The 13,758-nt window shown below is 34.8% G+C and overlaps 1 protein-coding gene across 6 annotated transcripts in view; it reads left to right on the forward strand.

Annotated features, from left to right (window-relative positions):
• The window catches only part of ADGRB3 (adhesion G protein-coupled receptor B3), an 880,860-nt gene that overhangs the window by 735,187 nt on the left and 131,915 nt on the right, over positions 1–13,758 (forward strand). For all 6 annotated transcript variants that reach the window (XM_063442965.1, XM_063442970.1, XM_063442966.1 and 3 more), the window contains 2 exons: positions 8,414–8,564; positions 12,906–12,975. In XM_063442965.1, coding sequence (XP_063299035.1) covers positions 8,414–8,564; positions 12,906–12,975 — 221 coding nt within the window. The remainder of the gene's footprint in view (positions 1–8,413; positions 8,565–12,905; positions 12,976–13,758) is intronic.

The following is a 13,758-nucleotide window of genomic DNA, read 5'->3' on the forward strand; positions in this document are numbered from 1 at the left end:
GCTCTAACAGCTAAAGTGCTGGCAAACATCTGGTGTGCCAAAGGTTGCCTACCCCTGTGTCTAGTCAATATATATGTACAAGGAGTGCTTATTGGTATGTTTCATCTACAAGCTCTAAGCTAAAGTGTTAAACAGGCCATAAGTAGACCACTGTTCTGTCTTTGAGAGTGTATACCTTTTTAATGGTTTATACTCCCTATACAATAAAGTACAAATGGACTTGATTTATCTTTAAACAATTCAGTTTTAGGTATTACATTTACTTTGTATTCTTTAAGTTAGTATTTTGTTAATATTTTTGTGATTATCATACTTTTAACAGATTTAACATGCTGATTATGGTGATATTGTTACTCAGTTATCAGTGGGACTCAGTCATTATTTACCAGTATCACTTGGTTGTAGTACTTGCATATATATATAATTATTGTACGATATGATGCATCTGTGTGCAGTGAACCAGATATGTAGCAATTATTTTTTAGATAATTTGTTTTCAGGGGCACCTTTTCTCTCATGCCTTGAGCAATCTTTCCTTTAATTTATTGCTTTTTATCTTATTAACAGATATCACATGCATGAATGATGATATAACTATACAATAAACATGTTTATGTAGTTAAATTATGGCTTTTTATGGAGTAAGTAAAGAAAGGTCACTTGATCAAACAGCCAACAATTATTTGAATCCTTCCCTTGCTAAATTAGGTGTAAGTGAAGCCCAAAATTCCCATTGAAAATGTTAAAAAAAAGTTTCATGACATGAGAAAAGACACTATAGAAAGGCGATCATTCAGAAATTGCTGCAACTTTATATTCTACTTATCTTCTCTTTCTTTATATATCGCCAGTATATATTTCCATGGTGGGCATTCTTTTTCTTCCAGCCTAATCTTGTAAATATAGTCTAATTGTTTTCCGCAAACCCACCTTAATAAACTCAATACATTGTATAACTCCTTCTGCAGCTTTGTGCTACAATGTAATTACATGACCCACTATTGTGACATGCTTAAAGAACTAAACTGACTGTCGCTGGAATCCAGACGCACCCTTCATCTTTCCAGTCTTATGTTTAAGAGCTTTTCTGGGAAGCTCCCACCCTACCTGATCAGAATGCTCTCCCCAGCTGTTCCCACCTCATATAACCTCTGATCCAGTACTAGCACTTTATTTAGGCTACCTCAATACAAAAAGAAAGCACCCCCCGATCCTCCTTTTCCTACAGAGCACCTCAATTATGGAACAACCTCCCGCACACTTTAAAATCTCCCCCAAGCCTAAAGTCCTTTAAGAGATCCCTCTCTACGTATCTCAAAACAGAATGCACGTGTTATGGTTGATTATATGTTTCCTACCTGTTCTATGTTAAATTTTGTATATATTGTGCATTAATATTGTTTTTGTATTTTATTGTACCCTATTGTATCAATGCAATGTTTTGTGGACCCAGGACACACTTGAAAACAAGAGCAATCTCAATTTATCTTTCCTGGTAAAATATTTTATAAATAAAAAAAATAAATAAATAAACCTCAAATTTGAAGGATGAAGAATGATTTACCTTCATACCATTCATGGATATTTGGCATTTTCATTTATATTGTGCAATGGTTTGATTTCTTATGTTTGGGCACTGCTCCTTGTTACAGCTACTTTTGGCACTAAACCAGGCCTGTCCAACCTGCGGCCCCCCAGATGTTGCTGAACTACAACTCCCATGATTCTTTCAATGAAACAGATAGCCAGGGAATCATGGGAGTTGTAGTTCAGCAACATCTGGGGGGCCAAAAGTTAACACCTCAGTGTAGGGCTATCTCATTGGCAGTGATTATTTACATTATGTGATGAGAATGATCTTACTACTTACAATGGGAGGGGGCGGGGGAGAGTGCCGGGGTCTACTGGCACCATAACCACTACAGCATTCTGGAAGTGCTCCATTAAGAACATGTATATTCCAAAACAATGCATGAAATTGTATTTTTATTAGCAACTATGCCTGGAATAGGAACACAATTAAAATTTAATCTGAAAAAAAAATAAAAAAAATATGTGTCTAGTAAATTGAATGTCTTTGCATTCCCTGTGATGAGGGATAATGCAATAAGAAATCAGTAAAAGGGAAAATAACGTCGTAGTTTGTTTAGACGGCAAATCAAATGTTTGTTATTATGCACACAGGCAATTTGCATCATGACTAGTATAATAGGTAGTGGTAAAGACGGAAGGAGTAGTGTTCAAGCAGGGAGGGAGATAGAATCACATTATGTGTGTATAGAAACATTATTCTACGTGTATTCACAACAAATGAAAAAGAAGACCAATACAGCTGTGCTTAAGGTCAATAGAGTGGAATGATGGATCACCTTCAATAGTATCAGAAACATAGTAAACATGTGCAAATCAATACCAAATCGATTAGATGGGACATTTCAAGGACAACACTAAAAAATCAGCATTTGAATTGAAATGGATACAGATTTACTACAATACCATTTTAATCCACTTGAAATTCACTGTCTCTAATTTGATCTTCAGGAATGGAATCAATCAGCTATGCACGAAATGCTGTTAGATATGGCATAGCATCTAAATTTTGTTCCCATTAAATTCACAGATGGTCTCCACAGAAGGAAATATATACCTTTTGTTTAGTGGCTATGTGTGCTCTTTCAAAGGTGATAGCTGTAGAAAACCCATCATTAATTGTCAACATTGAAATCACTTCTAAACTTTATTGGGTGGAGGACGTCTAGTCATCAATTCTAATTTTAAGTTTATATACTGAAAATGTTATATTAATCACATACCGTAATTAATAATACAAACAGCTTTATGCTTCATAGTATTTTGTGAAAAGTGAAACAGATTCATTTTTTTTTGTTAAATGTTCTAATAATAATGAAATTATTATTTTTATTTATTTTGATTATTTACGATTATCATTAAAGGGACACTATGGGCACCCAGAACATTTCAGCTCATTGAAGTGGTCTGGGTGCAGTGTCCCTAGTCCCTTAACCCTGCAAATGTAATTATTGGTAGGAGTCTGTATGTGCAGCGATTTTGCTTGAATTACTGTACATCCAGAGATATTTACACTGGTTGCAACAGCGGCAAAAGTGACTTTGGTAGCCCAGAACTCTGTTCCTGACTGACAAATGTCAATTCTGTGCAAAAATGTGTCTATCGTCAACACGCAGTGCTCACTGACAATGGACGTAATTTAGCTTCTTCCTTGCAGACATATCCTGCAGAAGGAAGCGTTTGTGTCCCCTCCCACCTTCCACATTTAACCCCTTAAGGACCGCTGACGGTTCAGGACCGTCAGCGGTAAAACGTGCGTTTGGACCGCTGACGGTCCTGAACGCCCACGGCGGCGATCAGCTCTCCTCCCGGTCCAGGGGGACTGCCTGTCTGCCCGGGCAGTCCCCCCTCGGCAGATCAGGACCCCACGGCCATGTGATCACTCGATCACATGACCGCAATAGGGGTCTGTGTATCTGCCTGCAGGGGGACTGTCTGTGCTGACAGGCAGTCTCCCTGCATCTGTAAAATCATAAAATAAAGTGTAAAAAAAAAAAAATCAATGTAAAAAAAATAAATAATATGTGTATATATATATGCTATATATACATGTATTATATCTATATATACCTATATATAATATATGTATATATATCATATATATAATGTCACACTAAGTGTATTTTTATATTTATATATATACGTATATTAATATAAAAATACACTTATATTTAAATTACACACGAATATATACAATATATATAATAACTATATATATGGTGTATATATATATTATTATAAAATACAAATAATATGTTAATAAAAATAAATAACAAAAAATAAAAATAATTTTTAATAATTAAAAAATAAATATATATATATATATTCAATTTTATTCTAACAGTATTTTGATATTGATGTATATATATTTATATCAAAATACACTTAGAATGTAATGATATATATATCTATGTATAAATAAATAAATAAAAATAATACGAAATATACATATGTCCACATACATAATTACATAAATAATTTCATAAATATACACGTAGACGTCAAATATATAAATATGTATATATATTAAAATTCTACTTGCATATTTATGTAATATTTTTACCTAATTAAGTAATTTTAATGATTGCAATTTGAGGGACCTGCCTGCCAACCCAGGCCAAAAGTCCAGAAAATTTAATTTGCTAGCACTGTGTTTAACCCTGTAACTTTCTATGACACCCTAAATCCTGTACATGGGAGTACTGTTTTACTCGGGAGACTTCGCTGAACACAAATATTAGTGTTTCAAAACAGTAAAACATATCACAGCGATGATATTGTCAGTGAAAGTGAAGTTTTTTGCATTTTTCACACACAAACAGCTCTTTCACTGAGGATATTATTGCTGTGATATATTTTACTGTTCTGATACACTAATATTTGTGTTCAGCGAAGTCTCCTGAGTATAACAGTACCCCACATGTAGAGGTTTTATAGTGTTTGTGAAAGTTACAGGGTCAAATATAAGGCTTGATTTTACTTTTTTTTTTTATTGAAATTTGTCAGATTGGTTAGTTTGCCTTTGAGAGCGTATGGTAGCCAAGGAATGAGAATTAGCCCCATGATGGCATACCATTTGCAAAAGAAGACAACCCAAGGTATTGCAAATGGGGTATGTTCAGCCATTTTTAGTAGCCACTTAGTCACAAACACCGGCCAAAGTTAGCGTTTTTTGCATTTTTAACACACAAACAAATATAAATGCTAACTTTGGCCAGTGTTTGTGACTAGGTGGCTACTAAAAAAGACTGGACATACCCCATTTTGAATACCCTGGGTTGTCTACTTTAAAAAATATGTACATGTTAGGTGTGTTTCGGGGATTTATGACAGATAACGGTGTAACAATGTCACTATTGATACATTTAAAATATATATATATTGAAACAGCAATTTCCTACTTGTATTTATAGGCCTATAACTTGCAAAAAAAGCAATGAAGCATGTAAACACTGGGTGTTTTTAAACTCGGGACAACATTTTGAATCTATTTAGCAGTTTTTTTTCATTAGCTTTTGTAGATAAGTAAAAGATTTTTCAAGTAAAAGTCCAAAAACATGGGTTTTTTTTTATTTTTAACCATATTTTATTATTTTTTTTAAATACAATATATGACATAATATAAATACTGGTATGTAAAGAAAGCCCTTCTTGTCGTGAAAAAAACAATATATAACTTGTATGGGAACCGTAAATGAGAGAGCGGAAAATTACAGCTAAACACAAACACCACAAAAGTGTTAAAACTGCTCTGGTCCTTAACGTACAAACATCGCAAAAACAGGCCGGTCCTTAAGGGGTTAAACCCACCCTCACTCCTTATACCATCCATTATTTGTTTTGTATTTGTTACCTTCAAATTCTTGCATTTAACCAATCAAAACATATCATGAAATCCACTTGTTTCTTTTTTTTGCCAAAATGCTTAGACTATATCATTGTGTAAGTGATTAGTTTTAAAATGTAATTTAACTTTTAGCAGATGTCATCTTAGATTTGAAATCATAAATCCACTATGTCTAAGTTTACTTGGGAAAAAAAAATGGTGTTTAGTCATTTTCATATCTCCTGTGTTACAGTGGTGTACTGTGGAGATTTATATTACATTGACTTTGATTTAATAAGCTTTTCAAATGATTCATTACTGTTTGGAAAACTTTCCAAATAATTTGTTTACAAAAATTCCAATAGATTCTAACCATGACTTTTGTAGATAAATTATTTGCTAAGTATTGGATTGTATGGAGAGATTTTTAAATTAAGGCCACTATACCATGCTAGCTGGGCAATGGATCACAAAGTCATTTTGTTTGTTTTACATTGGTATTTTGTAGAGTCCACAATGAGCAACCAAGAGTCAGGGCCGGTGCATCCATAAGGCGGCACAGGCAGCGTCCTTAGAGAGCACAGCATGGGGGTGCAAAAATCCAAATCTCTGGCACCTGGCCAGAGACTTGGAATTTTTTTTTTTTTTTTTGGCAGTACACCGTTATTGGAGTCCTTTGGGCACCGATGGCACAACTTTAGTGAAGGATACAATTAGGAGCTTCTCTAAGCCCACAACAGCCGCCCCTCACAACTCACATACTGACGGTGTTTTGAACAGCAGAGTTACTACAGAGGCACACTATGGATGCCTGGAGGCTGCAGGACCTCCCTGAGGCATTGTATATTGCATAGGGAGGGGGTTAATTTTCACGAGGCTGTCACCAGAAACATCTGCCATTGAGCCAAGCCCAGCCATGTATGACCTCGCTCATTGGTTAAGAGCTTCAGCTGAGCGATGTTAGACAATGAGCAGGGTGAGCAAGCTGATGTGCGTAGGTCCGTGGCACTAACCAGAGCTTTCTTGTAGGAGTTCCCATCAGCAGGGGAGGTGGTATTGCATGCCTATCAGTGCCCAGGGAACTAGAGTGTTCTGTAGAGATACAATTACAACTACTTATATAGTGCCAACATATGCCATAGTGCTCTACAATAGGAAATAAGATAAACATTTAATTGTAACAAAATATGTATGACATACAGGAGTAGATGTAGAGGTCGTTTTCGGGTTTTGTGAGGAGATATATGTTTGTTTGAGATATATGTGGAAAGCGCTGAAAGAATAGTAGTTTAACGTTAACAGAATATTGTATGACATAGAAAAACTGACTGGCTCTAAACGCTCTCAAAATTTGCGCACCCCATGCGTGATCCATACGTTTTGTTATAAACTCTAAATTTGGCTGATTGAGTTGCTGTAGGTTCTCATGTGTTCTCAAGTCATCCAAAATATCAGTTTATAACAGAAATAAATGACTGGCTTGACTCTACAGGTGTCTTGTAAAGAAACAGTTCTGCACAATTGCTTCCATTTTTAAAGTTATATATTCTCCCTACGCTGAAAGAAAATGATTGCTATTATGTTTGAAAGTCTTTTTTTTTATAATAGATGAGTGTTTAATACATCGATCAGCCACAACATTAAAACCACCTGCTTAATATCGTGTAGATCTGCATTGTGCTGCCAAAACAGCTCTGATGCATAGAGGCATGGACTCCACAAGACCTCTTAAAGTGTTATGTGGCTGATCAGTGTGTTATACAAAATAAGCTGTGATATGTGTGCATACTAGGAAACTATTAAAGGAACACTACAACCACCTAATGCACGTTTGGCTTGCAGAAATGCTTTATGTGTGAAGAGAGTGTCCTCTTTTTCATACAAGTGTATATTTCAAAAGAAATTAGCACATTTGTAAATTATTCTTGTTACATCATGGTATTCAGGCAGACAAAAGATCCTATTACTTCCGGGTTGTATAGTTCATGGGAACTAACCTCAAGAGGGAGGCAATTAAAGGCTTATCATTGCACTGTGTTGGGAAGCCAGCGATTGGACAACTGCAGAAAGTTTGGGTTGAGGAAGAATGGAAGGGCAGGCAAAGGCTGCAGATTTTGCAGGCTGCTTTAGATATATTCCAATGAAAAAAAATGCAGGAATAAATGCATGCATGTTTTCTTTGGAGGTATATATTAAATTGTTTAAAAAAATTTAAATAAATAAAACCCATTGGAGTTTTCCATTAATGCTGCTTACAAAAATCTACACTTGAATTAAATGATGTGGAAGGTGCTTATTTGCAGCTGTGTAAAGAAACACTTTTATGAAGCAAAGAATATAACATATATAAGTCATTTAAATAACTATAATATTGGTAAACAATATTCGTTAATGTCTTTTGTCTTAAGTAGTAGAAACGTTTACTGCAAAATATAGAAAAGCCAACTGATTTAGAATTTTCGGAACTGATTTAGTTTTCATAGATTATGTTTATATTAATGTATATTAATGTAACTTTATACAATGTCATCAAATGCTTTTGTTTAGCTCTAACAGCTCAGAGCCATACGCTTTATGGGGAAGTTTTATCACGGCAAAAAAAAATGGTTATTCTGGGCAAACAACTATATAACAAGCAACTAGTGGAAACGAATTTAAGTTGTAGTAATTTGCACCTATAATAGCACCTATTTTACTTTTATAAATCTCTCCCAAATATAGCTACAAGGGCCTGAATGATTTTTCATTTTGTACAGTGTGTATACTATCTTTTATATAATACATAGTATACAAGCCGGACTCTAAGTCTCAAGTACTACGCTACTAGACAGGCCTAAATGTTACTCACCCGTGCAAGCCTGGAGGCTAAAAGGAGGCTACGATCATTTGTTTGAATTTGTCTACTCAGTCACATGGCCTCCAGATAATTATGTTACTGTATAAATAAATGATTAAATACTATTTCTAATAATGTACATTTTTTTTGTGTTTCCTTAGAATATTTGCACCATGACTACAGCCTTCCTACACTTTTTTTTCCTGGCTTCGTTCTGCTGGGTTTTGACGGAAGCTTGGCAGTCCTATATGGCGGTAACAGGGAAAATTAGAACACGGGTCATAAGAAAACGTTTTCTTTGTCTTGGTTGGGGTATGTCTAAGAATATATATCATTATATTTCCATTTCAGTCATTGCATTTATCCTATTAATAATATATGCCATTTTAAACTCTCACGCTATTTAGTTGTAAACTGTACATAGCAGCCCAAAGCCCCAAAGCAACACTGTAATGGAAAAGAAACAATTCAAGCTGTAAATCTTTCATTTAAAGACTAGATTACTACACATTTCTTTGTGTGTAATTTAGTTGAAAGCATTTTCTTTGTATAATAATGTGCTATGATATTTTTGTCTTACATGGTCTTCTATATTTTCCTATTTGTCTGTTGATGGTTTCAAAAGCCGAATGCTACATTTCGTTCTGAAGTTCATTCTATTACATATGATTTTATTATCACTGACCTTTCAGCATTCGGAGCTAAGCGAATGCATTCTATATCATGGAGGATCCTTAGCAATGTAATGCATCAATCCCATATGTGCCCTTTCAATCCTTCATTTGAAAACATTGTACTACAAATATATACCAGAGATATAGTGAAAAGCAAAGCAAAGATTCCATTCCTGTCAAAAGTGCATCTTTATCAGATCATTCTCAACAACTTCCCAGTAATGGAAACTCATGGTATTTTATAAAGTCTCTTTTAAAAGCAAAATGTCATCTTGCAGATGTCGAAATAATGTTATGATGTTCAGATTTCATACTGCAGATACCCCTAGCTGTGGACACTGTTTTAGATACAGCTTTTAAAAAAAAAAAAAAAAAATAATAATTCATGGGCTATGATTCAAAAGTATCAGTGACCAGAAACCAGCCGTAGACTTTAGTTTTGCACTTGTGGGTCTCATCAGCATAGCTCCAGATCTGGTTTGGAAGTTGAAGTCTAAACGCATACAACTAGATACCAAAAAGATTGTAGTGAGGCCATACATCTCCACTGCAAATGCAAAGTTATGCATTACCTGCATGTGTAAAGTTGGCCTGAGAAGTTCTTCTTGTGCTTAGAAATTTTGAGAAATTGTATTTTTACAATTACCTCAGAGTTCCCCAACAAGCACAGATAGTTTTTGTGTTTCAGTCTTCATACTGCATTTTTGCAGATACCTATAGTAATGGGCACTCTTTTAAACACAACTTTTTTTTGTGTAACGTATATGTATATTTCTAGGTTTGTGGTGGATAAGAGAAAACTCCCACTCTAGCATGCAAATTTTGAAATTACTGTTGTGCATCAGCTGCATATCTCAGGTTGGACCTTGAAACACAATGCCTGTCTGTGCATATTTGTATGTCAAACTGGGAACTCTGGGATAGTTGTGGAAACATAATTTCTCGATGTCCTATGCCCAAGAGGGACTTCTTAAAGTCCAACTTCAGATATGCAGGTGATGCATAACAGTTATCTATTTATCTATCTACCTATCTATCTATCTATCTATCTATCTACTTAATAGACTGTATTTTTTAGAGAAGTTGGAGCATATTTCTATTCCTGCCACCTTCCTCTCTGCAGACTGAGCATTTCTCCATTTTCTTCCTTCATTTTAATTCTTTTACAACCCACTACCAGATGTACATGTTCCCCATACTCACCACTCAATTTATCCCTTTTGTTCTGTCTTGTGTAAATTTACCAAGAACCCCATTGACCACATATGTTATTTGGGTTTTCCGTCAATGAAAAGATAACTATATTTAAATTATGGTCACAACTAAAAGAAATGGTACAGATAAAAAGAAACGAATGGCATCCCATTCGCATGATTAAAAAAACACATCCTTTTGCTACAATATTTCATTTGCAGCAGACCAGTTAATATATACCCAGTTTGAGAAAAAGAGTAATGAAGCTAAAAGAAATTAGATAGAAATTGGATGCACAATGGGCAGAGTGCATTAACCGAGACTTAAATATGGCGCAATGGGTTTTATTCTTAAGTGAATGATGCATGTAAAATTAGAAGGTTACTTGATTAATTTGAAGTCTTTGAAGTAGATAACCAACAAGGATAAAAGCAGAGCAGAATCCTCCGAATCATTTATGTTATTATATAAAAGGGGGTATAGGAAATCTTTTTCTGAGATAACATCAAATCTACATATAAAAGTATTGGAACATTGGAAGGGATCCAGACCATTCATCTGTGCAGAATCTTTCCTGTGTGGAGTCTTCTCATAGCTCCTGATGTGTATCCATACACTAGGTATTTCGGGATTGCATGTTTATCCTTATGTTTTGTGGCTACAACACAACCGGTCTATTTCTGATGGTTGTGTTACAGGAGAAGAAAGCAATCTTCAGTTATAGTGTTTACAGGGACACTATAGTCACCCAAATAACTTTAGCTTATTGAAGCAGTTTTGGTGTATAGATCATGCCCCTGCATGTTAAAATGATTTAACTTTTAAATTCTCTGCCATTAAATCCTCCCCTGCATGTGACTTACGCAACCTTCCTAAACACTTCCTGTAAAGAGTCATCCAATGTTTGCACTTCCTTTATTGCAAATTCTATTTAATTTAAAATGTCTTATCTCCTGCTCTGTTAATAGCTCGCTAGACCCCGCAGTATCCTCCTGTATGTAATTAAAGTTCAATTTACAGAGCAGGAGATAAAAACGTTTAAAGTTAGTTACATCTGATTGAAAATAAAACCATTTTGCTTTCATGCAGGCTCTGTCAATCACAGTCAGTGGGGGTGTGGCTAGGGCTGCATAAACAAAAACAAAAGTGATTTAACTCCTAAATGGCAAAGAATTGATCAGTGAAACTTCAGGGGCATGATCTACACACATAAATTGCTTTATTAAGCTAAAGTTGTTTTGGAAATTTTAGTGTCCCTTTAAGTTTATCCTTTAATCTAAACATCCACTTGCTATCTTACTAAAACAATGTATATTTATGTAAAGTGAGTTTTTAATCCATATAATTTGAGATTAAATGGTCGCTAAATTCAATAACTCAGCGGCATGTACATATTATTCTAAAAAGATTAAGAACAAGGACATTGTAGGTTAAATATTCTTTTTCAGATGGCTGAAACCTGGCTTGCAAGTATATCTTCTAGTAAAATAAAGTTGCATTAGCACATTGAACTACAGAAATAGCAATAGCCATGTTTGTTTTAATTAATGAGGGACATGCATACATTTAAATAGAAGGATCTTAAAGGTCTGGAAAGAATAATCTGAGCTTCTATAAGCAAAAATATTTTAAGGTGCTTTCTAGTGTTCTCTAATTTTTACTGATGTTGATCCTATCACGATGTGTTATTTCGATGTAAATTGCCAATTTGACATTTTTGAAACGACCCTTTTATGTTAAAAGGAAAATAAAAATACACATTTGCGAGCAGAAATACAAAATATATCAAGGAGATATAGCATGCTGACCTTTCATAATTATTTCAAAGAACGAAAAAACAAAAAAATATAAGTCCTTGGAATAGGAAATTCATTTTTACATGATATATTGTTTGCTATATGCACAGCATAAATACACTGACTATTTGTTATGTAAAATAGTTACATTAAAATCTTTCCTGTTGGAATAGAAGGACGGGCTAAAATAGCTGCATGATTAGTTTATGTTTTTAGAACAGAGAGAAAAACAGACACATGGAAAAAAGCTGTGGTAACCTAGCAACCCTTTAAGTAATTTATCCACAGCTGAAGTTGTACAGCATTTGAAAAATGTACTGCACCATAAATGATTCTTTTCTGGCATATAGATGATCTGCTTCTTGATAGTCATGCGGGTTAGTAACATACACCTTTACTTCACTGAGAGGGTTAATGAATTATCTAAAGTAAAGCATTGCATAGCAGGCAAACAATGACTGCTACATTTTATTAATCTGAATTCCTGCAGTGTCTGCAGAATTTGTTTTATAATATTGCAATATATCACTATTAAGGACTTCACTGCAAAATGGTTACACCATTTAAACACACACACACACACACACACACACACACACACAACAATTAGAGCATCAAATAATTATCCATGCCAAATGTTTTCTAATTAAACTTATTCGTATGCACAGATCATGGATCATCTTTTTTTTTTATGTACAACAGATGAAATTCCTAGGTTTTGCCCAGAGGCTGAGGAGCTTGGCAACTAGTTGCTGGGTCACTGTGTTAAAGCTCTGTTCTCCAGACAGCTTAAGGCAATTTTGCAATGCACCTATCCATTTTTGCTGACAGTGCAGATTTGTAATAAAATATACCCATCCCTGTTTAACAAGTCACTAATATTTTTTGTATCCAAACTGAATAGAGATCACTCTTTAGTACATTGTATGTGAGAATTATATTGTATGCATATTTTGGAATCTTCTAACCTTTATTAATGTTTCCTCCAGGTTTACCAGCGTTAGTAGTCGCTATATCAATGGGCTTCACCAAAGCAAAAGGCTATGGAACCTCACACTAGTAAGTCAAGTGGCCAAACTCTCTTATTTGGCTTCTAATGTTTTGAAGATGTTTGCTCATTTAATCCTTCATTGATTAACATAGATACGAGATAGGAAATAAATGATCCAGTTCCTATACTGTTCTATAGAGAACATTTACCAAGTGTTTCAGAAAGCTCTGAATTTGCCACATTTACTCAATTTAATGCAATTTAATCGAATCTACTGATGTATATACATAAGCATCCACAGCTGTCTGTAGGTATACTCTGTTGTATACACATAAAAGAATGTTTGCTTTCATTAGTATTGGTGGGTCAGTGAGAAAGACAGCATACATAAAGAAAAAAAAAACATCATCAACAGTTGGAAGCATTTGATGTATAATGATACAATCAATGGAATTAATGAATTCATTCATTTTACAGGAAATTCTTTATAAAAACAAGGTTTCAGACTACCAAATCATAGCATAATTACATTGCTCTAAAGTTTCTATGCCTCTAACATTTCCTTCCTTCCTCCCTTTCTTATTTCCTCCATTTCTTCCTTTCTTCCTTCCTCCCTCCTACCCTTCCTTCCTTCCTCCCTCCTGCCCTCCCACCCTCCATCCTTCTCCTTCCTTACTTCCTTCTTTCCTCCCTCCCTCCTACCTTCCCTTCCCTCACCTTCCTTCCTTCCTTCCTTCCTTCCTTCCTTCCTTCCTTCCTTTCTTTCTTTCTTACCTTTCTTTGATTCCCTTCCATTTTTTTCTTTCTCCAAACAGTAAGCACCTGTTAAATTTGTAACAATATGCATGCAG

This window comes from Pelobates fuscus, chromosome 2, assembly GCF_036172605.1.
Source record: "Pelobates fuscus isolate aPelFus1 chromosome 2, aPelFus1.pri, whole genome shotgun sequence".
NCBI lineage: Eukaryota > Metazoa > Chordata > Amphibia > Anura > Pelobatidae > Pelobates > Pelobates fuscus.